Genomic DNA, 24,063 nt, shown 5'->3' with positions numbered 1-24,063 from the left:
GGAGAAAATGGGAGGAGGTGTGAAATGGTTTGGCGGAGGATAGAAACTCGAACCAGACAGAGAAACCCAGTTAGAGTGAAGTGCGAAGTGTTAAGAGCTCATTTGTGGTCTGTGGTCATGAACTGGAGCCAAGTGGACTCCTGATGTGACCGTCTCCGATCAGAACCCTGGCTGCTCAGTGCCAGCAGTGAAAAGGCAGGTCATGGGGTTCCAATGGAAGATGTGGGGGAAGTGCCAAGGAATGGAATAGAATCTAGACTACACTGGGAAGGAAGTGACCCCTGGATGGGATGGTGAAGAGAGAGAAAGTGGCCATAGGACAGGGGACTGGATAGCACCCCACTCACTGCGGGGCCTCCCATCCCTGCAGAGGCTCCAAGCAAGCCCATCACGGTGACAGTGGAGGAGCAGCGGAGCCAGAGTGTGCGCCCCGGAGCCGACGTCACCTTCATCTGTACAGCCAAGAGCAAGGTGGGCAGGGCAGGGAGTGGTCATCAGGGAGACTGTCTTCTGGGGTCTCCGAGCACCACCCTTACCCCCCATACGCCACCTGCAGTCTCCAGCTTACACCCTGGTGTGGACCCGCCTGCACAATGGGAAACTGCCAGCCCGAGCCATGGATTTCAATGGCATCCTGACCATTCGCAATGTCCAGCTGAGTGACGCGGGCACCTACGTGTGCACCGGCTCCAACATGTTTGCTATGGACCAGGGCACAGCCACACTGCATGTGCAAGGTACACCATTCGTGTCCATGCCTGACACCCCCCTCGCCCCCCACCCCCGGCCTTCTCCCATACCTACCAGGACTAGCGACTTTCTTCATTCAACTGAGTTTCTGAGCATCCACGGTCTGCCAGATCCTGGCCTAGACTCTGAAGAAATGGGAGGGAAGGTCAAATAGGAGCTCTGCCCTCCTGCACTCCATGTTCTAGTTAGGGTGACAATAAGCCTGGGAACAAGTGAACAAACAGCATAATTACATGTGGTGATGGGTGCTGGGATAGGAGTAAACAGTGATGGGAAAGTGAGAAATGAGGTGGGAGAAGTGTGAACTACTCCACATGGGGTGGTCAGGGAGGGCTTCTCTGAGGAGGTGACATCGGAGCTGAAACCTGAAGGAAGGGAAGATATTCAGCCACGTAAAGAGCTGGCAGAGCATGTTCTTGGCAGAGGAAGCAGCATGTGCAAAAGCCCTAAAACAAGAGTGTGTTGATGTATTTGAAGAATGGCAAGGCCACCATGGCTAGAGCTACGGGTAGGGCGGGGGTGAGGAACTTGAAGATATAGGCAGAGGTGAGTGCACCCAGTATGTGGGGGATCCCAGCAGGGAGTTCGGGTTTTATTATAAAAGCAATAGGGAGCCATGGACAGGTCTTATATGAGGAAGTAACAACATCCCATTGACATTTCAAAAGCTGCCTCTGGCTGCTCTGTAGACAAATGGCCATGAGGGGCTGAGTGGAAGCACAGAGAGCAGTGAGAAGGCAGTTGGCGTGGGTCACACGATACGCCTTCCCGACCACATGTTCTTTCTCCCCCACATCAGCCTCGGGTACCCCATCTGCCCCTGTGGTCTCTATCCACCCACCACAGCTCACAATGCAGCCTGGGCAGACGGCTGAATTCCGCTGCAGCGCCACGGGGCACCCCACACCCACCCTTGAGTGGACAGGTGAGACCGTGGCAGGAATTACATTCAGGGCCTGGCTCTCCTGGATGTGGGAAGCCGGAGGCAGGACTCTAGGCTGTGGGGCCTACAACATCTGGGGGACCAGTCCCAGTAGGTGCTGACCTCATTTCTCCACGTCAGGGGGCCCTGGTGGCCAGCTCCCTCAGAAAGCACAAATCCATGGCGGTATCCTGCGCCTGCCGGCCGTCGAGCCCTCGGATCAAGGCCAGTACCTATGCCGAGCCCTCAGCAGCGCAGGGCAGCAGGTGGCCAGGGCCATGCTCCACGTACACGGTGAGAGGCCAGGGCTGAGGTCGGGGCTGGGAGCACGTGGGCAGCCCAAAGAGGTGTTCTCATGGGGCTCTGTCTGCAGGGGGCAACGGGCCCAGGGTCCAGGTGAGTCCAGAGAGAACCCGGGTGCACGAAGGCAGCATTGTCAGGCTGTACTGCAGGGCCGCAGGTGTTCCCAGTGCCACCATCACCTGGAAGAAGGAAGAGGGCAGCCTCCCCCCACAGGTGAGGAGAGCAATCTGGGCCGGGCCCACAGGCTCAGCAGAGTCCCAGAACTTGCCACCTGCCCCTCCCACCTGAACATCCTACCTTATCTCCTCTTCTGCTTCCTGTCACTTCCAAGATGGTAACCTACCCAGACATCGTGGCAGGTAGCAGACATCAGCCTCTTGCTTTGCTGCCTCTTTCCGCCCCGCTTGGTACCCCCACAGGGCCCTAATGTTGGCTCTGTGCTTGCCTCTCTACCTTTTATGCCCCCTCTGCCCACCCTCGCTGGCTAGCCCTCGCCAGGCTACCTAAGCCCCTCCGGCGGCAGCTGAGCCTTCTCGCTGTGTGGCAGGCCCGGTCTGAGCGTACAGACATCGCCACGCTGCTCATCCCAGCCATCACAACCGCAGATGAAGGCTTCTACCTCTGCGTGGCCACCAGCCCCGCGGGCACTGCACAGGCCCGGATCCAAGTAATCGTCCTTCCAGGTGCGGGGCCTCGGGGGGCTGACGGAGTGGGGAGGGCAAGCCAGGGTTCCCCTGCGGCCTACTCACTCCCCCTTTGCCCCCAGCTTCAGGTGCCAGCTCCTTACCAGTCAGGATTGAGTCCTCATCACCTTCTGTGACAGAAGGGCAGACACTAGACCTCAACTGTGTGGTGACAGGGCTGGCCCAAGCCCAGGTCACATGGTACAGGCGAGGGGGCAGTCTGCCCCCCCACACCCAGGTATGAGGATCCCTAACCCTATAGCAGGGGCTGGCCCTTGTTTCCTTCCGTCTCCAGCTTCCAGCCTGGGCTAACTCAGTGGAGCCGGTGAGAGCTTCATGAATGACTCACTGAGGCTCAGAGGGAGTAGTGACCATGGCTCCCTCTCCATCCTCACATACCTCTGTCCCCATGTGGCCCAGGTGCATGGCACCCGGCTGCGGCTCACCGAGGTGTCCTCAGCTGATTCTGGAGAATACGTGTGCCGAGTGGAGAATGGGTCAGGCTCCAAGGAGGCCTCCATCACCGTCTCGGTCCCCCACCGCACCCACTCAGGCCCCAGCCTCACCTCAGGTGAGCAGTCGGGTAGAGCTGGGCAGGGGCCACCCCTGGGATCTCCCCACTATTCCCAGGAAAGCTGCCTGTGGTCTCTCTGGGGCCATCAGGACAAGAAGGGCACTCAGCAGGCTTTGACCCTCCACTCTTTGCTTGGGGAGATAAGGGGGCTGATGTCGGGGCTAAGGTCAGTCTGGCTTACCTGGGAACCCACGATGAGGTACTATTTTCAGATTTCATCCGGAAGTAGCACAATCCGGGTTGAATGCTGAGTTGGGAGTCAGGCTGACCTGGGTTCAAATGCTGGATCTACCCCTTATCAGCCTTGAACTGGTTATTTTACCTTTGGGGGCCTCAGTGTCCTCATCTGTAAAATGAGGACAGTGCCACCACCATATGAAGACATGGCAGACGCTCTACAGAAGGGAGTCGTAGCATTATTGGCTACACCCTTAGGCCTGGCCTAGGCACTAAAGGATTCCGGTTCCCTGCAGGCCAGGGCAGCTCATTACAGATCAAGGTGCAGGCAGATGGGCCTTGAACTCTGAGCTGGAGGTGGGGGAGGGAAAGAGGGGTCTGGCTGGCCACGCTGAGGCAGAAGAGCGTGGTCCCAGGCCCAGAAAGGCTTCCCATCTGAGCAGCCCCTCTGTGCCCCAGCTTCTGTTGGAGGCCCAGCTCGGAGCAATACCCAGCCCATCCGAATCGAGTCGTCCTCCTCCCACGTGGCTGAAGGGCAGACACTGGATCTGAACTGCATTGTACCTGGGCAGGCTCATGCCCAGGTCACATGGCATAGGCGCGGGGGCAGCCTCCCGGCCAGGCACCAGGTACAGCAGCCGCCCAGGGCCAGCTTGCTGGATGGAGGGGTTGGGTGGGGCCTCTCCAACTCCCTCCCGACCCTCCCTGTTTGCACACAGACCCACGGCTCACTGCTGCGGCTGCACCAGGTGTCCCCAGCCGACTCAGGCGAGTATGTGTGCCGCGTGGTCCTTGGCTCTGGGCCCCTAGAGACCTCCGTCCTGGTTACCATCGAGGCCTCTGGCTCCAGCGCTGGCTCCATCCCTGGTGAGTGACTGCCAATGACAAGCTGGAGGAGGCCGAGAGCCTTCCAAGGTGCTAAGGTCCCAGGGACGCCTGTTGTGACATGGGGCAGGAGGCCCACACTGAAGCTGCCGCAGGGCCAGGCCCAAGTGGACTCCACTTCTCTGAGTCATCTGTCATCTTCCCATTTCTCCTCTCTGGCCACGTCACTCCTCATGTTTCTGCTGCTGCCTCCTTTTCCTCTCTCCCAGTCTCAGCTACCCTCTTCTCTCCCACTTCCTCACTCCCCTCTGCAAGGCTTCACCTCTGCCTGGACCTTCCCTTCAGGGTCGCTCAGCTGGGGACATGAAGCCCAGGTCACCAAACCCCCAAACATGGACGTGGCCTAAGAAGGCAAGGCTGAGCTGGCTCCAGGTGGGCAGTTCTTGCCATCTCTTCTGCAGAGCATGTACTACCTGCCCCACCCCTGTCTCCACAGCACCAGGACCCGTCCCACCTGTCAGGATCGAGTCCTCCTCCTCCACAGTGGCTGAGGGGCAGACCCTGGATCTGAGCTGTGTGGTGGCAGGGCAGGCCCATGCCCAGGTCACATGGTACAAGCGTGGTGGCAGCCTCCCTGCCCGGCACCAGGTACACGTTATGAGCAAGGGGGAGGGGGCAGCCAGGCCGAGCGGAGGACAGTGGTTTGCAGGGGTCCTGGCGCCTGAGCTGAGGGACTGGCAGAGCCCAGCCCAGAGGAGTGGGAAAAGGGCGGGGCATGTGCTGGGCCCCGGGAAGCGCCTCTCACACGCCTGCCCACGCTGCCCAGGTCCGTGGCTCCCGCCTGTACATATTCCACGCATCACCAGCTGACGCAGGCGAGTACGTTTGCCGGGCCAGCAATGGGGTGGAGGCCTCCATCACAGTCACAGTTACAGGGACGCAGGGGGCCAACTTCGCCTACCGTGAGTAGAGCCACCAGCCTGGACTGGGACTGGAAAGGGGGATGGGCAGAGGCACCTGCCGGGAACTGGAGTGACCCGGTGACCATCTGCTCGCCCAGCTCCTGGTGGCACCCAGCCCATCCGCATCGAGTCCTCCTCCTCCCATGTGGCTGAAGGGCAGACCCTGGATCTGAACTGCGTGGTGCCCGGGCAGGCCCATGCCCAGGTCACGTGGCATAAGCGCGGGGGCAGCCTCCCCGCCCGACATCAGGTATAGGACTAGAGGATGGATGGGCCAAGGAGAGGATAGGAGGGAGGCCCCTGGGTGGTGAGGTCGGGGATGGGGTTGGCGGGAGGCTCCTCTGAGACAGGGGAAGCTTTGGACCCCATTGCACAGGTGCATAGTAGCAGTGGTTAGAACCCAGGCTCGTGGACTGGCCAGCCTGGGTGTGAATGCTGCTCCTCCCACTTATTAGCTTCTGACCTTGGGCAACTTACTTAACCTCTCTGTGTTGCAGTTTCGGCGCTTGTTAAGTAGTAGTAATAGTACCTACCTACCTTACAGAATTGTCTTAAAGATGAAGTGAATTCATATGTATGCCAAGTGCTCAGAGCTCTAGTCCATAGAAACTGCTGTGAGTTATTATCATTACCATTAGCTATTATTTTTACTGTGTTTTGTAGAATTTAGGATGCCATTGATTGCAAGATGCACCATTTTATGTGCCCCTAAGGAAAAAAAAATAGCTGCCACTTGTAATCGTAGCATTATTCACTGTAAGATGCATCTGGACTTCAGAGACATTACAAAGTGTGTCTTAGCATTGATGGAATGTGGCATTAGTGTCTACCAGTTCAGATGGCTCCTCTTGGCCCACCCCCCACTCCTGGAAAGAGACCCTCTCTTCCCCACCTAAAGCAGGACAAAGCTGATGGCCAGGCCTCGGGCGTCAGAGAATGAGGCAGGGTTGCAGGTTATAGGTGCAAGGGTCCCACAGGGCCCCTGTGACCTCACCTCCTTTCCGGCCAGACGCACGGCTCACTGCTGAGACTACACCAGGTGTCCCCAGTCGACTCGGGAGAGTATGTGTGCCGCGTGGTGGGCGGCTCGGTGCCCCTGGAAGCCTCTGTCCTGGTCACCATTGAGCCTGTAGGCTCTGTACCTGGTGAGTGGCACATCAGGTACAGGACTAGAGGATGGATGGTCCAAGGAGAGGATAGAAGGGAGGCCCCTGGGTGGTGAGGTCGGGGATGGGGTTGGCGGGAGGCTCCTCTGAGACAGGGGAAGCCTTGGACCCCATTGCAAGGGGGGAGGGAAGGCCTAGGGGCCCCACTGGGGAAGGCTCCCCACTCCAGCAATGGCAGGATCCCACAAGACCAATGCCTTTCCCTTCACTCGTCCACCCTTCCTGCTCTCCTCCCAGCTGGGGATTGACCCTCTGCCCTCTGTTCCCAGCGCTGGGGGTTACCCTCCCAATCCGGATAGAGTCGTCCTCTTCCCACGTGTCTGAAGGGCAGACCCTGGATCTGAACTGCCTGGTTACTGGACAGCCCCACGCCCAGGTCACATGGCACAAGCGTGGAGGCCACCTCCCCGCCCAGCATCAGGTAGGAGGTGGGGAGCTAAGGGGGCTCTTGAAGGACCTTTGTGACGACAGAATAAGGAGCATAAGCTTTGAATTCAGGCATATGCGATGCTGATGCTGCTCTGCCTCTGGACTGCTGTGTGACTTTAGACAAGTCATTTGACTTTCCTGAACCTCAGCATCCTCATCTGTCAAATGGGCTCACACTGCCTAGTTCACCTGCCCTGTAGTACATCAACAAACACCGGTCCCCCACTTCATCCCATTGAAACCAGTCCTGACCCTGGGATGGGGTAATTGTAGGGTCACAAATGGCAGTTCTCCCTGGAAGAGCTTCCCCCAAGCTGTAGTTGGGGGGCCAGGCTGGGAGGGCCCAGAGATGGGAGCAGGAGCAAGAGCCTATAGCCTGGCTGTGCGCTCCAGTGCCCAGCTCTGAGCCTGCCTCCCTCATGCCCATCCCAGGTGCATGGCTCGAGGCTGCGGCTGTCCCAGGTGACTCCAGCCGACTCTGGAGAGTACATGTGCCGTGTGGTCAGCAGCTCGGGCACCCAGGAAGCCTCGGTCCTCGTTACCATCCAGCAGCGCCTTGGCCCCTCCCACCGTGAGTGTCTCGGGGTGGGACACTCCCCGAGTGGGGAGCAAACAGTGGGGGGCTATTAGGGCCACTTCACCCTCAGTGGCTCCCACATCCTGCCTCCCGTCTCGCCCTCCTAGCCCAGAGTGTGGTGTACCCCGTCCGCATCGAGTCCTCCTCGGCCTCCCTGGCCAATGGACATACCCTGGACCTCAACTGCCTAGTGGCCAGCCAAGCCCCCCACACCATCACCTGGTATAAGCGTGGAGGCAGCCTACCCAGCCGGCACCAGGTACCAGCCAGTGGGTAGGCGGGGGCAAAAGCTGGGTGTACTGGCCCTGATAGGAATTAGGAGGAGTTCTCAGCACCTCTTCTGTACTCATTCAGTCATTCAACAAACATTGAGTATTCTTGCTAGATGGGCCCTGGACCAGTATTGAAGTTGCAGAGATAAGTCCCTCCAGCCTCAGTTGGGTCCTGTATTTTAACAGAACATTCGATGGTTCACTCACTCCATTTCCCTGAGAACCTGCTCCAGGCCAAGTCCTGTGCCTGGCCCTAAGGCTTCTAAATGAAATGAGATAGGTACCTGCCCTCAAGGAGCTCACTGGCTAGAGGGTGAGGCAGATGTGCCATCTGACAGCAGTGTAACAGGAGCCACAGCAAGGTACTGCGGAGTCTCTGGGGAGGGCCTCAGCAGGCCTTCTGCAGGGATGACAGGTGAGAATAGTGCAAAGCTAGAGAGAGGCACAGTCCACCCAGTCCAAAGCCTCAGGAAGGAGGCCAGGGTGGGGGCTGGCCCCAGGCAAGGCAGGGAGGTTCTTAGAGTCCAGACGCAGCAGCAGCACTGCCTGAGAGGTGGAGGTGCTGTGCCCACCCACTGATACCTGCTCCCCCTCAGATCGTGGGCTCCCGGCTCCGGATCCCCCAGGTGACACCAGCAGACTCGGGCGAGTATGTGTGTCATGTTAGTAATGGTGCTGGCTCCCAGGAGACCTCGCTCATTGTCACCATCCAGGGCAGCGGCTCCTCCCAAGGTGAGAATACATAAGGCACGGGGTAGGTGCAGGGGGAGGCACAGAGGTCCCTGGCACCGTCATTGGCTGACTCTAGCGACATCCCACCCTCTCTGTCCCAGTGCCCAGTGTCTCCCCACCAATCCGGATCGAGTCCTCATCCCCCACAGTGGTCGAAGGGCAGACCTTGGATCTGAACTGTGTGGTTGCCGGGCAGCCCCAGGCCACCATCACGTGGTACAAGCGAGGGGGCAGTCTTCCTGCCCGACACCAGGTACAGAGTGGAGCGTGGCAGTGAGGGCAGCACTTTTGCCTCCCGGGGTGGGCCGTGCAGGGACAGCCCCAAGGGCAAAGAACCCAAAGCGTGAGCCGGCAATCCTGGGGCAGTTCTCCCTCCTGCCCGGCACAGACAGAGAGAGCCTCAGCACCTCTGACAAGGGAGGCCTGGGAGGAGGCCTGACCCCGCTGCTGACGCCTTGACACCTCCCCTCCCCGTCCCTCTCCTTCCCCGTCCGCCCGCAGGCCCATGGCTCCCGCCTGCGGCTGCACCAGCTGTCCGTAGCTGACTCCGGCGAGTACGTGTGTCGGGCGAACAACAACATCGACGCTCGGGAGGCTTCCTTCATGGTCTCAGTGTCCCCCAACTCCGGCAACCCCTCCGGTGAGTGTGATGAAGGCCCTGGAAGGGACCGGGCAATGCAGGTAACAGTGCTCCCTGGGAAGGAGGAGCTGTGCAGTCAGAGCCCTCAGAGGACGGTGAGAGTCCCGGGCAAGGGCTCTGCAGAAAGATGCCTGGGTTCGAATCCTTCCTGTGCCACTAAGGGATTTGTCAGTTATTCTCCTCGCTCAGCTTCAGTTTCCTCATCAGTGAAATGGGGATATGGGTTATTCCAACCTCACAGAGCTGTCCAGTACCGTGGCCAGTAGTCGCATGTGGCAACTAAAGTAATTAAAATTCAAAATTCACATCCTCACATTTCGAGTGCCCAGTCAGTGGCCGCGTGTAGCTAGTAGCCACTGTATTGGCCACTGCAGATGGTAGGACATTTCCATCTTCGCAGAAAGTTTGTGAATTCTGTGAGGACTGAGTGAGTTAACATGCATAAAGTGCTCAGACAATGCCTGACACACCGTACGTGCTCAGTGAGTGTTAACTATTATTACCTTGGGGGGTGGGGGCTCCTATGGCTGAGGTGTGCGTCAACCGAGTTGTTCCCAAATCTGACTTATGGCCAAAGCCCCAACTTGGTATTTCTGTGCCCCCAGCCCCTGGCAATGCCATGCCCATCAGAATTGAGTCCTCATCTTCACATGTGGCCGAAGGGCAGACCCTGGATCTGAACTGCGTGGTGTCTGGACAGGCTCACGCCCAAGTCACGTGGCACAAGCGTGGGGGCAGCCTCCCTGCTCACCACCAGGTATGGGAGTGTGGGGGCGGGAAATAGTGGGAGGGCTGCTTGCTGTGGGGGCCCTGGCTGGGGCTCTGCCCCCCAAGCTCTGCCTAGGACTTAGACCTAGGAGCCCCTGTAGGGTGCAGTGCCTGCCTGGGTCAGAGTTTAGACCCTGGCCCCAGGCCATCCAGGATTCCGATTGCCACTGTTCATCTGTCTGTTCCTCTGTCTCTCTGTCCTATCCCTGCTCAGGCCCACGGCTCACGGCTGCGGCTGCACCAGGTGTCTCCAGCTGACTCGGGGGAGTATGTGTGCCGCGTGGTGAGCAGCTCTGGTCCCCAAGAGGCCTCCGTCCTGGTCTCCATCGAGGCCTCTGGCTCTAGTGCTGTTCCTGTCCCTGGTGAGGGTCCCTGCCATGGGGCTGGGAGGCTGGAGAAGGGAGGGAGGGAGGGGACCAGCAGGCAGAGGTCAGGAGTTAGGTCAAGTGGGGTTCAGCTCTAGGGCCCAAGAGCACAGACTTTGGAGTCTGGCATCTGTGGTCTTGAGTCCCAGCTCTTCTGTCCACAGTCTGAGATGTCACATAAAGGACTTCTCTCTGTATTTCACTTTCCTCATCTGTAAAGTGGGGACAGTCGAGCTCTTGAAACGATTACCTGAGTTCCCTAAAAGCTGAAACTGTACCTCTAGGAGTATGTGAAGGTGATTTTCAGCTGGTGCCCTGATGAAAATCTTTTATATTCATCTTGGTATGTTAGAGAAAAAACAGCAACACATCCAACCTGTCATGATTTCATGGAAATCGTTACCGTTAATGGGTCTAAGTATTCAAGGGGTTTTTTTTTAAGTGAATCGATTGAAAGGAAAATAATAAATAGTGCAAGGAGCACATGGCTATGGCAGATATCACGTGAGTTGTACACGTAGTGCTACGTAATAAACATGCTGTAGCAATTACTGGGTGCTGGACCCAGTCATATTTACACATATTAACTTGTTTCATCCTCACCATAACGCTTGAAGGTAGATAGGATTGTTCTCTCCATTTTATAGATGGGGAAACTGAGGCAGACCGGTGAAATAATTTTCCAAAGGTCACACCACTAATAAATGGCAGAGCTGGGTTTTGAACCCAGGCAGTCTGGCCCCAGAGTCTGGGTTCTTCGCCACATATTACTTGAGTTTGGGAAACATCAGTGATCTGTGTGGAAGTATTTGGCCCTGAGCCCTGGCTGCCAGTGGTCCTGGGAGCACAGCAGGAGATGGTAGGGCCAGCATCTGGGGCGAGGCTGGGAGGATGAGGGGTGTCTACCCCCAGGCTAGCTCAGCTGCTCCAGGTGTCAAGGGTGCAGGAAGGGGGGAGTTGAAGCCACCTCCTCATGGTCTATGGTCTGAACATCTGGGCATACAGGGGCAGGGGCTGAGGGCACAGGGGTCGAGGTCCCAGCTCACTGACCTCTTCCTGTGCCCAGCCCCAGGCAGAGTCCCACCCATCCGCATCGAGACCTCCTCCTCCCACGTGGCTGAAGGGCAGACCCTGGATCTGAATTGTGTTGTGCCTGGGCAGGCCCATGCCCAGGTCACGTGGCACAGGCGTGGGGGCAGCCTTCCTGCACGGCACCAGGTATTGGGTCTAGAGGAGGCAGGATGTGGGCACTCCCCACCATACCCCCTACTCAGGCAGTCCTGTAGGAATCCAGCCCCAGAGGGAAGGTGGCCCCAACATGCAGGCTTTGGGGAGATTGCAGTGGGAGATCATTAGGAATTAAGAGGTCAAGAACAGGACAGGCACTGGGTTAAAAAAGAACACCTCTTACTCAAGACACTGGATTTCCTCCTACCAGAAAAAAATGTCATAGCGAACATATTCCACAATGTCTGGTGTCCAAGGGGGTTGCCTTTGCCAGGATGCAGCCTGCATCTATATATGACAGTCCTGGGGTACAGGTACCAAAGGACTTGGACATCTCAAGGTCTTCGCCTCTGGCCCCCAGCTCACTCCCCCCGCTCTCGCTTTCACCTTGGCTAGGTCCACGGCCCCCTGCTGAGGTTGAACCAGGTGTCCCCAGCTGACTCTGGCGAGTACTCATGTCAAGTGACTGGTAGCTCAGGCATCCTGGAGGCTTCTGTCCTGGTCACAATTGAGGCCTCTAGCCCAGGCCCTATTCCTGGTGAGTGATGGGAGCAGTGGGCAATACTGGGGCCCAAGATTGGGGGGGGCTCCCTTTCTGGCCTTGGTCCTACCTGCTCTCCCACCTGGATTCTGGCTCTCGGTTCCATGAAGGTCCTTCAGCCCTCACCCAACCTCTGGGGACCAGTGCTGGGTTGTATCATGGCATCTTGGCCCCCAGAGAATGGAGACCCTTCCTAGGTCAATGGCACTCAGGCACATCACTCTCAAGCCACTGCACCTCCAGGGAAAGCATTTGGCATTCACTGCCACCACCTGAGGTTCCTGCCTTCACCCCTGGGAGCCTCGCCTTTCTCACCTGCTCATTGTACCCACAGCCCCTGGACTGGCCCAGCCTATCTACATCGAGGCCTCCTCTTCCCACGTGGCTGAAGGGCAGACCCTGGACCTGAACTGTGTGGTGCCCGGACAGGCCCACGCCCAGGTCACATGGCACAAGCGTGGGGGCAGCCTCCCCGACCGGCATCAGGTACAGGGCCAGGGTGGGGCAGTTTCAGGGCAGGCTAGGTTTGACCTGCAGTTGCCTTCCGCACCGCAAACCCCAGCCTGTTTGGGGGCCTCAGGGGAGAAAATACTTATGAGGGGAAGAGTTCACCAGCCTGGGAGTCGAGACACCCGGGTTTTTCTGGCTCTGCTGCCGAATCATTTCCTGAGCCAGTCTCCTCCTCTGCAAAGTGGGTGGGTTGGTTGTGTAGGATTCTGTGAACGAAGCTCGTCCACACAGCTGGAGCCCTGAGCTCAAGGCCCAAGAGAGAATTCCTGGGCTGGCACAGCCGGGCGTGGGGACGTGCCGGGTCCAAGTCCTTTGGCCTGATTGGCTGCCCCCTCTTTATGCTGACAGACCCACGGCTCTCGGCTACGGCTCCACCACGTCTCCCCCGCCGATTCGGGCGAGTATGTGTGCCGCGTGGTTGGTGGTGCAGGCCCAGAGCGGGAAGCCTCCTTCACGGTCACCGTGCCCCCCAGTGCGGGGTCGTCCTACCGTGAGTGTGGCTGATGCCAGGAGCAGGGAGGGCGGGGGGCTCTGAGGCTGTGGCAGGGGGTCGAGCCGACCCAGCCCTGCTGAGCCCAGCCCTCTGACACCTTGTCCCCCAGGCCTTAGGAGCCCTGTCATCTCCATTGAGCCGCCCAGCAGCACCGTGCAGCAGGGCCAAGATGCCAGCTTCAAGTGCCTCATCCATGATGGGGCAGCCCCCATAAGGCTTGAGTGGAAGACTCGGAACCAAGAGCTGGAGGGTGAGCCAGGTGGGTGGGTGGGGTGAGCCAGGCGGGTGTGCAGTGATCACCCCTGTGGGTGGGTAGCGGCCGCGGATGGCACCAAATTCATTGTGTGGCCCTGGGGCCCCAGTGTCCCCCTCTGGGTGGCAAGGGGGTTCGACCCAGGAGTTTCCAAGGACTCTTCATCTGCCATCTGTGACCCTGTGAGCGGGACACACCCAGACTTGAGAGGTCGGGGGCGTGGGGCAGAGGTGTACCCCCTGGCAGCACCACAGCACGAGGACACTCTTGCTGACCATACCTCCCTCAATGCCAACCCCACAGACAATGTCCAGATCAGCCCCAACGGCTCCGTCATCACCATCGTGGGCACCCGGCCCAGCAACCATGGTGCCTACCGCTGCGTGGCCTCCAATGCCTATGGCGTGGCCCAGAGTGTCGTGAACCTCAGTGTGCACGGTGAGGGGCATCAACCCCACGGGCTCTGCCTTTCTCTCTCCAGCCCCGATTCCAAGCTCAGAACCTCCAGGGTTCAGTCCTGCCTCTGACACTGCCCCTCTCTTGGGCATTCTCCCTCTCTGAGCCTTAGTTCCCACATCGGGGTAGTCGTGCCCCCCTGGCAGTTACTGAAAAGGGCGCTGTGACAGGGAGCTTGACCAACAGCCCTATCTCTGCGTCAGCAATGCCGTTCCTCTGGGCAGGGCCCCCGACGGTGTCTGTGCTCCCTGAGGGCCCTGTGAGGGTGAAAGTGGGAAAGGCCGTCACCCTGGAGTGTGTCAGTGCTGGGGAGCCCCGCTCATCCGCTCGCTGGACCCGGATCGGCGCCCCCACCCACTTGGAGCAGCAGACATTTGGGCTCGTGGACAGCCACACGATGCTGCAGGTCAGGCGTGGCTTCCCCCAGCCAGGGGCTCAGTCACGGCCCATCCGTGAGCATGTGCTTGGAGGAAAGAGTGTTGGATGCACAGATGGGTGATGAATGGATGGAGAGAGAAAGGAAGGGATGGGATAGGTAGATGGTAGGTAGATTGGAAGACGGGCGGGAAAGAACGGGTGGATGGATGAGTGGGTAGATGGGGAGGTGGGTGGGTGGGGAGGTGGATGATTACATGGGTGGTCTGATGGACAAGTGAATGGGTGGACCAATGGGATGTCTGTCGAGGGTTAGCCCTCAAGCAGCCAGTCAAATAGGAAAGTTTAAAAAACGAAAGGAAGGGTAAAAGAAAGGGAAAACCAAGCCAGAGCTGGGGGCTGATGCCAAGGTTTCCCCAGTGACCACGTAACCAGCCTCCTTGCTTGCTTCCAGATTTCATCAGCTAAACCATCAGATGCAGGTACCTATGTATGCCTAGCTCAGAACGCACTCGGCACAGCACAGACGCGGGTAGAGGTGATTGTGGACGCGGGCACCGTGATCCCAGGGGCCCCCCAGGTCCAGGTTGAAGAAGTCGAGTTGACTGTGGAAGCTGGACACACGGCCACCCTGCGCTGCTCAGCCACAGGTGTGGACAGGGGCTGGCACACAGGGCAGGCAGAGCAGGGGTGCCCTGGGGCCCCGACTTTAGACACAAGAAATCTGAAGCTGGTGTCATGCCCGGGGAGGCTTTGCTGCTGGCATCTCCCAGTGATGGCTGAGGGACCCACTTAGTGCCCTCCATGAAGTGGCAAGATCACCCAGGTCCCTTCCTCACCATCCCTATCCCCAGCTGGTCCCTAGGACAGCCCAGTGACCTCTGCCATCTTTTGCTTCACTCCATAGGCAACCCCACACCCACCATCCACTGGTCCAAGCTGCGCTCCCCACTACCCTGGCAGCACCAGCTGGAAGGTGACACACTGATCATCCCCCGGGTAGCCCAACAGGACTCCGGCCAGTACATCTGCAACGCCACTAGCCCTACCGGACATGCTGAGGCCACCATCGCCCTGCATGTGGAGAGTAAGGCATTCCCCCGCCCTCCTTGGGCCGCCCTGTCTCTGCATGGAAGTCTGAGCCCCCTGTCAGGCTACACCCTGGACAGAACTCCAGGAACTTCATCGAGAGGGCCCCACGCACCTCAGCCCTCCAGAGCCTGTCCTGGCCTAAAACCCACGTCTCCTCCTGGGACCTTTGCTTCCCTTTCTCCAGTCCTCGAGGCTCACCATTCAGTCCCCGGTCCTTTGGCAAGTTGCCTGCTCCCATCCTGACCTCTGTTCTGTCCTGCTCCCCCCACACACACTTCTATGTCCCCACCCCAGGCCCACCATATGCCACCACAGTCCCAGAGCACACTTCGGTGCGGGCAGGAGAGACAGTGCAGCTACAGTGCCTGGCGCACGGGACACCCCCGCTCACCTTCCAGTGGAGCCGTGTGGGTGGCAGCCTCCCTGAGAGGGTGACCACCAGGAATGAGATGCTGCACTTTGGACCTGTGGTCCCTGAGGACTCAGGCCGCTACCGCTGCCAGGTCACCAACAAGGTGGGCTCTGCGGAGGCCTTCGCCCAGGTGCTTGTCCAAGGTGAGCAACCAGCTCAGGCTGGGCAGAAGGGGGTCAGCTTTCCCCCAGGGCCTTCCCTTACCCAACGACTGGCTCCTGGGTCCCCTACTTGGGGCATGAAGTCCTCCTTCCGTTACTCCACCTAGAATGCCTGCCGTTTTGCCCTGTTGTCCAAAGTTCAAGGCAGGCCTGCCTCCTCCAGGAAGACCCCCATCACTGCTCTCAGCAACTCTGGTTCTCATGGCTGCATCCCTCCCGTCACTGACCTCACACTGCCATAGGCTGTGATGTTTACATGCGTACCCCAGCTTCTTCACCTGCCACACTAGGGCTGAGGATGTTCAGGCCTGTAACCAGTCATTTCAGCAGCCCCAGGCTGTCCCCACAGGACCCAGAATGGTCCGGGTAAATGCTGGACAGTGACAACATGGCATGTGTGACAGGGCAGCACCCACCCCTGGCATGCCCAGGATTTCAGTGGATCTCCAAAGCATCCAGTATCTCCATGGTTTCCTCTGTCATTGACACAAGGCCAAACAGGTGCTGTGGGGCCCCAAATTCTAGAAGCAGAAAAGCATGTGGCCCATTGGTCAAGAGCCTGGACCACAATGAGCCTGAGTTCAGTACAGAGCTCGGTCACTTGATAGTTGTGTGACCATGGCTAAGTCACTTAACCTCAAGCTTGTTTCTTCATCTGTAAAGTGGAGAGAACCATGCCAGCACATAAGCTGACTTAGAAAAATACACATCAGTAAAGCCCGTGGCACACAGTAGACACTTCGTAAATGGTGATAATATGCGCCTGCACCCACCGTCCCCTCAGTCCCTTGCACAAGGGCACGTTGGTACCTTCACCATGACCAAGGATCCTCTTACAGACAAGAGCCAGAATCGTCCTGCTGTCCTTCCCTGAAATGTGTGACTCTCTCTAAGGCTGACCCCTCCCACTTTTACCTTGGGCTGCCCTCCCCTCCCGAAGGCCAGGAGCCCAGCGTTCCAAGGGTTTTGTATGTGTTGACGGAATGAATGCACGAGTGAGCAAATGAGTGAATCTGCCAATGAAAGGTCTTTTTTCCTTGGTCAGAAAGGCTACCAGAAGAACATCCCTTAAATGTTAGGATGGGGGTTTCCTGGGTCCTGGGAAGGCATCGGGGATCACACACACACACACACACACACACACACACACGACCTCATGCATGTCCCTACAGGCCACTCCGGCTCTCTCCCTGCCACCGCCATCCCAGCAGGATCCACACCCACCGTTCAGGTCACACCTCAGCTGGAGACCAAGAGCATTGGGGCCAGCGTGGAGTTCCACTGCGCCGTGCCCAGTGACCAGGACACCCAGCTCCGCTGGTTCAAGGAAGGGGGTCAGCTACCTCCTGGCCACAGCGTGCAGGATGGGGTGCTTCGGTGAGTGGGAGTGGGGGCAGGACTGAACTTGGGCAGCCCAAGGCGCGTAGTGGGGCTGTTGGAATACCTGCCCTCTGGGCTCGGAGTGAAACAATTCTTGGGCAAGTCCCTTCACCTCTCTGAGCCTCCATGTTCTCAGGGGTACAGTGGCTTATATGAAAACAATGAGATGCTCTAAAGCATTGAACACAGTGCTTAGCCCATGGAAGGCCTTCAGTAAACCATGGCCCATATTCGGATTATTATTAGAGGAAAGAGAATAGGCTCTAGGGCCAGATATACACACGGCCCAGATCGCAGCTCTGCTACTTGGTAACTGATCTTGAGTTCTAGACCAAGAGGTCTTGATGTAAAACAGGTGTGGTGGCACCCACCCTGCCTGCCTGCCTACCTGGCATGGTTCCTGGGAGACTAGAAGCTGACACCACATCTCTGATGGCTTTGAGCTCCCATGCAATTGCAAAGCATTCTCATCCATTGTTTTTATTCACTAATGGCTTTTTTTTTTCTTTACAGAATTCAGAACTTGGACCAGAGCTGCCAAGGGACATATGTTTGCCAAGCCCGTGGACCCTGGGGACAGGCCCAGGCCAGTGCCCAGCTGGTTGTCCAAGGTAAGAGGGTGGCTTCAGGCTTCTACTAAGAGTTGGGAGCAAAGATAAGGGACACGTGTTCCTCAGGAAACCGCTGAAATGTTTATGAATAAAGAACAATTCCATTGGCTCTTGCTTGTGCCTAGCATAGTAAGGGGGCTTGACACATACTGCACAGGAAAAGAGATGGGTCAAGTAAGTGGGTGTTCACACAAATCAGTGAGGAATAACAGTGGATAGACAAGTGAGTAAAGGAATAAACAGAAGAGCAAACAAATGAGTGTGTCCATGAATGAATGCAAAAAACAAAAAAAGCGAGTGAATGAAGAAATGAATGCCTGGGGCTTCTGTACTCACCTTTTCCCGGACCCTCCGGGCAGCCTGCAGCAGGCTGGCCTCACGCTGCCTTTTCATCCTTCCCCCACAGCCCTGCCGTCGGTGCTTATCAACATCCGGACTTCCGTGCAGACTGTGGTGGTTGGCCATGCCGTGGAGTTCGAATGCCTGGCCCTGGGTGACCCCAAGCCTCAGGTGACGTGGAGCAAAGTCGGAGGACGCCTGCGGCCTGGCGTCGTGCAGAGCGGAGGCATTGTCAGGATTGCCCACGTGGAGCTGAGCGATGCCGGGCAGTACCGCTGCACCGCCACCAATGCCGCCGGCACCACCCAATCCCATGTTCTGCTGCTCGTGCAAGGTGAAGCCGGCAGGGACCTCTGCAGGGGGCGGGGAGCGTGGCAGGGGCTTCTCATGCTGCCATCTCCTACCTTGCCTGCTTTTCTCTTCCTTTCCACTCTCTTGGGAGTTTTCGATTTTGTGTATTTAAGGGGCAGGTTTCATAACAAGTGGTGGCAGCCGGAGATAGAAGTGAGTGTCCTTCAAGGGCAGGCTGGAACTTGCGGGGAAAAGCTACACCAAGGGGCCTCAAGAGGAAAACGGATATGTGATCCTCACCTACTAGAGCACCTGCTCTGATGAGGGAAACCTATAGCCCGGTCTGATGGCAGAGACAATGTAAACACAAAACAGGCCTAAGAGAGTAAAACAAGGGCAGTGGATGCAGAGCAGGCACAAATCTGTGTTTATTCAAAGGCAACCCCTTTCCAGCCCAAACCCGATGACTTGCCCCTAAACTTCCTGACCCACACTGCCTTACTACCCTCTTCTCAGGTCCCCCAGGGGATGCACAATTCCCCCTCCCCCGCCAGGTGTGTTGAAGAGTCTTGGGCTGTGGAGTCAAATGGACCTGTCCCTGAGCCCTGACTCCACCTGTGCAACCAGGAGTGAGCAGCTACTTTTCTCTCTAAGCCACAGTTTCCTCTTCTGTGAAATGGGGCTATAGTACCTCCCTTCCAGGGATACTGTGAGGATTATACGAGTGAGGGCAGAGGCTGGGCTCACAAATGGTGGCTGTTGTCTCCTTCCTCCTTCTTAGCCTTGCCCCAGATCTCAACGCCCCCAGAGGTCCGAGTGCCTGCTGGTTCTGCAGCCGCCTTCCCCTGCATGGCCTCTGGCTACCCGACTCCTGACATCACCTGGAGCAAGGTAAATGCCTGGCAGGGGCCCAGCCGGCTTGCCTAAGGGGCAGGGACCAGGTCTTCAACATCTGTGTCCCCAGGACCTGGCCCAGGCTTGGCACAGAGTGCTCAGTGAATGAGGGTGACCCTGAGGCAGAGATGGGAGACAGGCCCTATGGAGGTGCGGGCCCAGGCCAGTGTCCAAAGTGCGGGGTATGTTTGCAGCTGGATGGTAACCTGCCACCCGACAGCCGCCTGGAGAACAACATGCTGCTGTTGCCCTCAGTCCGACCCCAGGACGCGGGCACCTACGTCTGCACTGCCACTAACCGCCAGGGCAAGGTCAAAGCCTTTGCCCATCTGCAGGTGCCAGGTGAGACAACCCCCGACCCCACCCCACCCCGGGATTGGCAGTGCCCTGCCCACTGCCCTGTGGGCATCGTCTCTAACTGTGCTCTCTGCCGACAGAGCGGGTGGTACCCTACTTCACGCAGACCCCCCACTCCTTCCTGCCTCTGCCCACCATCAAGGATGCCTACAGGAAATTTGAGATTAAGATCACCTTCCGGCCTGACTCAGCCGATGGTGAGCAGGCGACAAGCTGATTAGGGGAGCCTGGGGCAGGGGATCTCCTGGTGTCACTGCCGTCATGGAATGAGCCCTGGCAACCCCCAGCGCTCCCCACCCCCGTCAGCCCTCTGTCCTGGAGCCCCCAGGCCTTCCCTCTGGGCCCTCTCTCCTCCCTCCTCTCTGCTGCATCCCCGCCTCTGTGACAACTCCCCTCTGAGCGCCCCGGGCCCCTCTGCTATTGGTGCACTGACACCCAGCCCTCCTGAACCATCTTCCTATTCCTGTCTCTGCTCCTTTTCCCTCCTTTTTCTCTCATCTCTCACCCTTTCCTCTCTCTCTCTCATCTGTCTCCTCCCATCTCTTGCGGGTCTCTGACTTTCACTGTCCAGGCCTCCTTCTCTACTCAGGTGAGTCTGCCTCCATCACGTCCTTCAGGTAGACCCTACAGTGTGAATGAAGCAAATTCAGTTTCTCTCTAGGGGCTGTTAGCAAGGCCTTCTATTTAGGGCACCATCCTGAGGCGGTGGGAAGGCCCTGGCTGTGTGGGGTGTGCCAGAGGGGGGCAGGGGTTAGAGAGTGGAAGCCTCACAAGCTTGGCTCATTCGTTCCTGGGCTGGGCAGATAGGGAGCCCATAGCTGGCTGAGCGGCCCTCACACAGCTGTGCCCGCCCAGGGATGCTGCTGTACAACGGGCAGAAGCGGATCCCAGGCAGCCCCACCAACCTGGCCAACAGGCAGCCCGACTTCATCTCCTTCGGCCTCGTGGGAGGAAGGCCTGAGTTCCGGTGAGACCTTCGCCCTCCCTGTTTACAGGGGGAGGAGGGTTGGGGAATTGGACTGCAGGGCACACACCACCCTGGGCTGAGTTGTACAAAGGAGGTTCTGAAGGAAGGAGGAGATGTGGCCATTACCCTTGGTGACCTCCCAGTCTGCTGGAGTAGGCACAGTATGCCAGCCAGGTGCACAGACCTGCACAAAACCGCGGCAGAAATACTCAGTGACGCTGAGTGCGTCTCTGGGAGGTGGAACTGCTACAATCCAGGATTCATTCATTCATTCATTCACTCAACAGTTATTTGCTGAACGCCTACTATGCGCCAGGCCCTGACACAGGGATAAACAAATCAAATCCTGGCCCTTGTGGGAAAGTATATTCTAGGCGGCGGCGACCAGCCATAAATAAATAAGAAAAGAAACAAGGTGATGTCAGAGTGAGCGGTGCCCAGAGCAACAGTGAGACCAGGTGCTAAGCTGCACGGTCCTGGAACCAAGGGCAATCGGAACTCCCGGGTCTGCTCCGGACAAGCTCCCAGGGAAGGGATTTGGGGAGAGGAGACGAGCTGGGGAAGGGGCAGAAATGGGGCCAGCGAGGGAGCGGTGATGGGGTGGGAAGATGAGGCAGGGACAGAAGTAGAGCAGGACTGCAGGAAATGGTGACGTCAGCTTTGCCTGGGCTGGGCCCCCTGCTCAGCCCTTCTTACAAACCCCACCTCTACTCTCTCCTGTCCTGGCCCCCCACCATGGAGCAGGTTCGATGCAGGCTCAGGCATGGCCACCATCCGCCACCCTACCCCCCTGGCCCTGGGCCAGTTCCACACCGTGACCCTGCTACGCAGCCTCACCCAGGGCTCCCTGATTGTGGGCAGCCTGGCCCCAGTCAATGGGACCTCCCAGGTGAGACCCAGCTTTGCCCCGCTAGTCCCACCCCTCACCCCACCTCCGCCCAGCCGACGCCACTCCTGACCTTCCCTCTCCCCAGGGCAAGTTCCAGGGCCTGGACCTGAACGAGGAGCTCTACCTGGGTGGCTACCCCGACTACGGCGCCATCCCCAAGGCGGGGCTGAGCAGCGGCTTCGTAGGTGAGTACCCTCCTCACCTCTAGCGCTGGCCAAGCCTCACCTGGCTGGCTGGCAGAGCCCATGGGAGCCTGGGAGGGCCCTGCAGGGTATGGCTAGGGCTGGGCGTGCCTCCCAGCACCCACCCCCCTTGGCTCATCGCCTGCCCACCCCCAGGCTGCGTGCGGGAGCTGCGCATCCAGGGCGAGGAGATCGTCTTCCATGACCTCAACCTCACGGCACATGGCATCTCCCACTGCCCGACCTGTCGGGACCGACCTTGCCAGGTGACCACACCACACACCTCGCCTGGCTGCCCCTGGCCACTGTCCTCAGCTGCGGCAGGGCCCTTTGGGAGTGGGGGAGAGCCAGAGCGTTCTTAGCCTGACTTCTGGGTGCTGCCTTGTAGAACGGGGGCCTGTGCCAGGACTCGGAGAGCAGCAGCTACGTGTGCATCTGCCCAGCTGGCTTCACCGGGAGCCGCTGTGAGCACTCTCAGGCTCTGCACTGCCACCCAGGTACGTACCCACCCTCCTGACCACTGTCACCCCTGGGTACTTGCCTCCACCCCTGGCTGCCCCATCATTTCCACCCACACCCCAGCTACTAACTACTTAACCACACTCTGTCACTCTTACCCAAGCACTTACTACTCCTCCTAGACACTGACGTCTGTCACTACCCCCCTAATACTCACTCGACCCCCCATCTCTGCTACCCAACTACTCAACCCCCCATTACTGATACCCAGGTACTCACCCCTCCTGTCACTGCCACCTCAGTAACTACCACCTTCCCATCTATTACCAAGGTACTCACCCCATTACCTGCCACCCAGGTACTCATCACCCCCACACTGTTGTCCAGGTACAGTCTTTCAAGAACACCACAGAGACAGTCACTCAGTCATTTCCCCCATCCTGTCCCCCTTCCCAGCCTCCTCTGCCCACCCTGCTGGAATCCAGTCCCCCTCCTCAGCCTGGCCAATGCCCAAATAGCTGAGGCCCCTGGGGTGCAGAAAGTAGGGCATCACCTCATGTCCTCCGTGTGGCCTGTGTGTCTCCCCCCAGAAGCCTGTGGTCCTGACGCCACCTGTGTAAACCGGCCCGACGGCCGAGGCTACACCTGCCGCTGCCACCTGGGCCGCTCAGGGATGAGGTGTGAGGAAGGTGAGTGGAGCCAGGCGTGAGACCCCTCAGGGATCCCAGTAAGAACGGGGGGCTCTGGGCAGGGGCCTCTGAAGCCTTGATGGGCTCTAAAATGATAAAATTATACCAGAGCCAGAGTCACCTGGCCAAGCTTCTGCCCAGTCTGAACCCTTACATGAGAGCCCCCAAAGTTGCCCTCTTATTGGCGATCCTTCCAGCCAGGGGGCAGGAGTCCCGTGCTACTACAGCTGTTGCCCAGCTGGTCCTGAGCCTCTGGGACTAGAGTGAGGTGGCAGAGGTTCCGGGGTAAGTCTGACCCCTCCTGGGACTCTGGTATCCCCACCGCCCTGACTGGGCTGCGGCTGCTACAGGTGTGACTGTAACCACCCCCTCCATGTCGGGCACTGGCTCCTACCTGGCGCTGCCCGCCCTCACCAACACACACCACGAGCTACGCCTGGATGTGGAGTTCAAGCCACTGGCGCCTGACGGAATCCTGCTGTTCAGTGGGGGGAAAAGGGGACCTGTGGAGGACTTCGTGTCCCTGGCCATGGTTGGCAGCCATCTGGAGTTCCGCTACGAGCTGGGGTCAGGTGAGCACTGGACACCAAACGCAGACGGGCTCGAGATGTCAAGCCCCATGGCCCCTTGGCTCTCTGTGCCCTGAGCAGGCTCAGAGGAATGAATTTGGAAGTCAAACCAATTGAAGTCTCCTGCTCCTTCCCATTCCTTCTGTGTGTGTGTGGCTTTAGGCCAAGCCCAACTTCTCAGGTTCCTCATGGAACACCAGGAGGTCTGAAGTCCCTGTGTGGGGTGGGGCAAGGCAGGGAGCCATGCGTGTGCCAACCCTGCCTGGTGACCTCCCTAGGGCTGGCTGTTCTGCGGAGCACAGAGCCGCTGGCCCTGGGCCGCTGGCACCATGTGTCTGCCGAGCGCCTCAACAAGGACGGCAGCCTGCGGGTGAATGGTGGACGCCCTGTGCTGCGTTCCTCGCCGGGCAAGAGCCAAGGCCTCAACCTGCACACCCTCCTCTACCTCGGTGGCGTGGAGCCCTCCGTGCAGCTGTCCCCAGCCACCAACATTAGCACTCCTTTCCATGGCTGCGTGGGTGAGGTAAGGAGCGGCTTCCAGAGGACAAGGGGGGAGCAGAGGGGTACAAACCAAGCCCCTCCACCTGCAGTGAACCCAGGCCCTTGGGACCAGACACTTCACCTTTGAGCCTCAGTTTTCACTTCTATAAAATGGGGATAATTGCACCTACTTTCAAGTGTTATGCTGAGGATTGACTGCACTGATGGATGTCCCTGGCACACAGCGGGCACTCCTGTTCCTCCCTCCCCACGTTACCATGTTGCTATTCA

The 24,063-nt window shown here is 58.5% G+C and overlaps 1 protein-coding gene across 1 annotated transcript in view; it reads left to right on the top strand.

The window, feature by feature from the left end:
* Nucleotides 1–24,063, top strand: part of HSPG2 (heparan sulfate proteoglycan 2) — a 98,142-nt gene that overhangs the window by 67,548 nt on the left and 6,531 nt on the right. The window contains exons 43-88 of the mRNA XM_033113772.1: nt 371–471; nt 557–737; nt 1,550–1,675; nt 1,814–1,966; nt 2,046–2,188; nt 2,523–2,658; nt 2,742–2,896; nt 3,079–3,229; nt 3,869–4,038; nt 4,129–4,276; nt 4,731–4,882; nt 5,061–5,196; nt 5,295–5,446; nt 6,206–6,341; nt 6,632–6,783; nt 7,224–7,362; nt 7,476–7,627; nt 8,237–8,372; nt 8,474–8,625; nt 8,874–9,012; nt 9,618–9,769; nt 9,995–10,142; nt 11,212–11,363; nt 11,769–11,910; nt 12,248–12,399; nt 12,772–12,913; nt 13,026–13,166; nt 13,473–13,607; nt 13,850–14,031; nt 14,455–14,650; nt 14,908–15,087; nt 15,387–15,647; nt 16,838–17,042; nt 17,559–17,656; nt 18,063–18,329; nt 19,068–19,177; nt 19,375–19,522; nt 19,618–19,734; nt 20,393–20,504; nt 21,249–21,393; nt 21,479–21,578; nt 21,732–21,841; nt 21,964–22,072; nt 22,625–22,723; nt 23,074–23,295; nt 23,571–23,815. Of these exons, the coding sequence (XP_032969663.1) occupies nt 371–471; nt 557–737; nt 1,550–1,675; nt 1,814–1,966; nt 2,046–2,188; nt 2,523–2,658; nt 2,742–2,896; nt 3,079–3,229; nt 3,869–4,038; nt 4,129–4,276; nt 4,731–4,882; nt 5,061–5,196; nt 5,295–5,446; nt 6,206–6,341; nt 6,632–6,783; nt 7,224–7,362; nt 7,476–7,627; nt 8,237–8,372; nt 8,474–8,625; nt 8,874–9,012; nt 9,618–9,769; nt 9,995–10,142; nt 11,212–11,363; nt 11,769–11,910; nt 12,248–12,399; nt 12,772–12,913; nt 13,026–13,166; nt 13,473–13,607; nt 13,850–14,031; nt 14,455–14,650; nt 14,908–15,087; nt 15,387–15,647; nt 16,838–17,042; nt 17,559–17,656; nt 18,063–18,329; nt 19,068–19,177; nt 19,375–19,522; nt 19,618–19,734; nt 20,393–20,504; nt 21,249–21,393; nt 21,479–21,578; nt 21,732–21,841; nt 21,964–22,072; nt 22,625–22,723; nt 23,074–23,295; nt 23,571–23,815 (6,980 nt within the window). The remainder of the gene's footprint in view (nt 1–370; nt 472–556; nt 738–1,549; nt 1,676–1,813; nt 1,967–2,045; nt 2,189–2,522; nt 2,659–2,741; nt 2,897–3,078; nt 3,230–3,868; nt 4,039–4,128; nt 4,277–4,730; nt 4,883–5,060; nt 5,197–5,294; nt 5,447–6,205; nt 6,342–6,631; nt 6,784–7,223; nt 7,363–7,475; nt 7,628–8,236; nt 8,373–8,473; nt 8,626–8,873; nt 9,013–9,617; nt 9,770–9,994; nt 10,143–11,211; nt 11,364–11,768; nt 11,911–12,247; nt 12,400–12,771; nt 12,914–13,025; nt 13,167–13,472; nt 13,608–13,849; nt 14,032–14,454; nt 14,651–14,907; nt 15,088–15,386; nt 15,648–16,837; nt 17,043–17,558; nt 17,657–18,062; nt 18,330–19,067; nt 19,178–19,374; nt 19,523–19,617; nt 19,735–20,392; nt 20,505–21,248; nt 21,394–21,478; nt 21,579–21,731; nt 21,842–21,963; nt 22,073–22,624; nt 22,724–23,073; nt 23,296–23,570; nt 23,816–24,063) is intronic.

Source organism: Rhinolophus ferrumequinum, chromosome 9 (assembly GCF_004115265.2).
Source record: "Rhinolophus ferrumequinum isolate MPI-CBG mRhiFer1 chromosome 9, mRhiFer1_v1.p, whole genome shotgun sequence".
Classification (NCBI taxonomy): Eukaryota; Metazoa; Chordata; class Mammalia; order Chiroptera; family Rhinolophidae; genus Rhinolophus; species Rhinolophus ferrumequinum.
The sequence above is the reverse complement of the archived record's forward strand: the minus strand, read 5'-3'. Positions and strand labels throughout refer to the sequence as shown.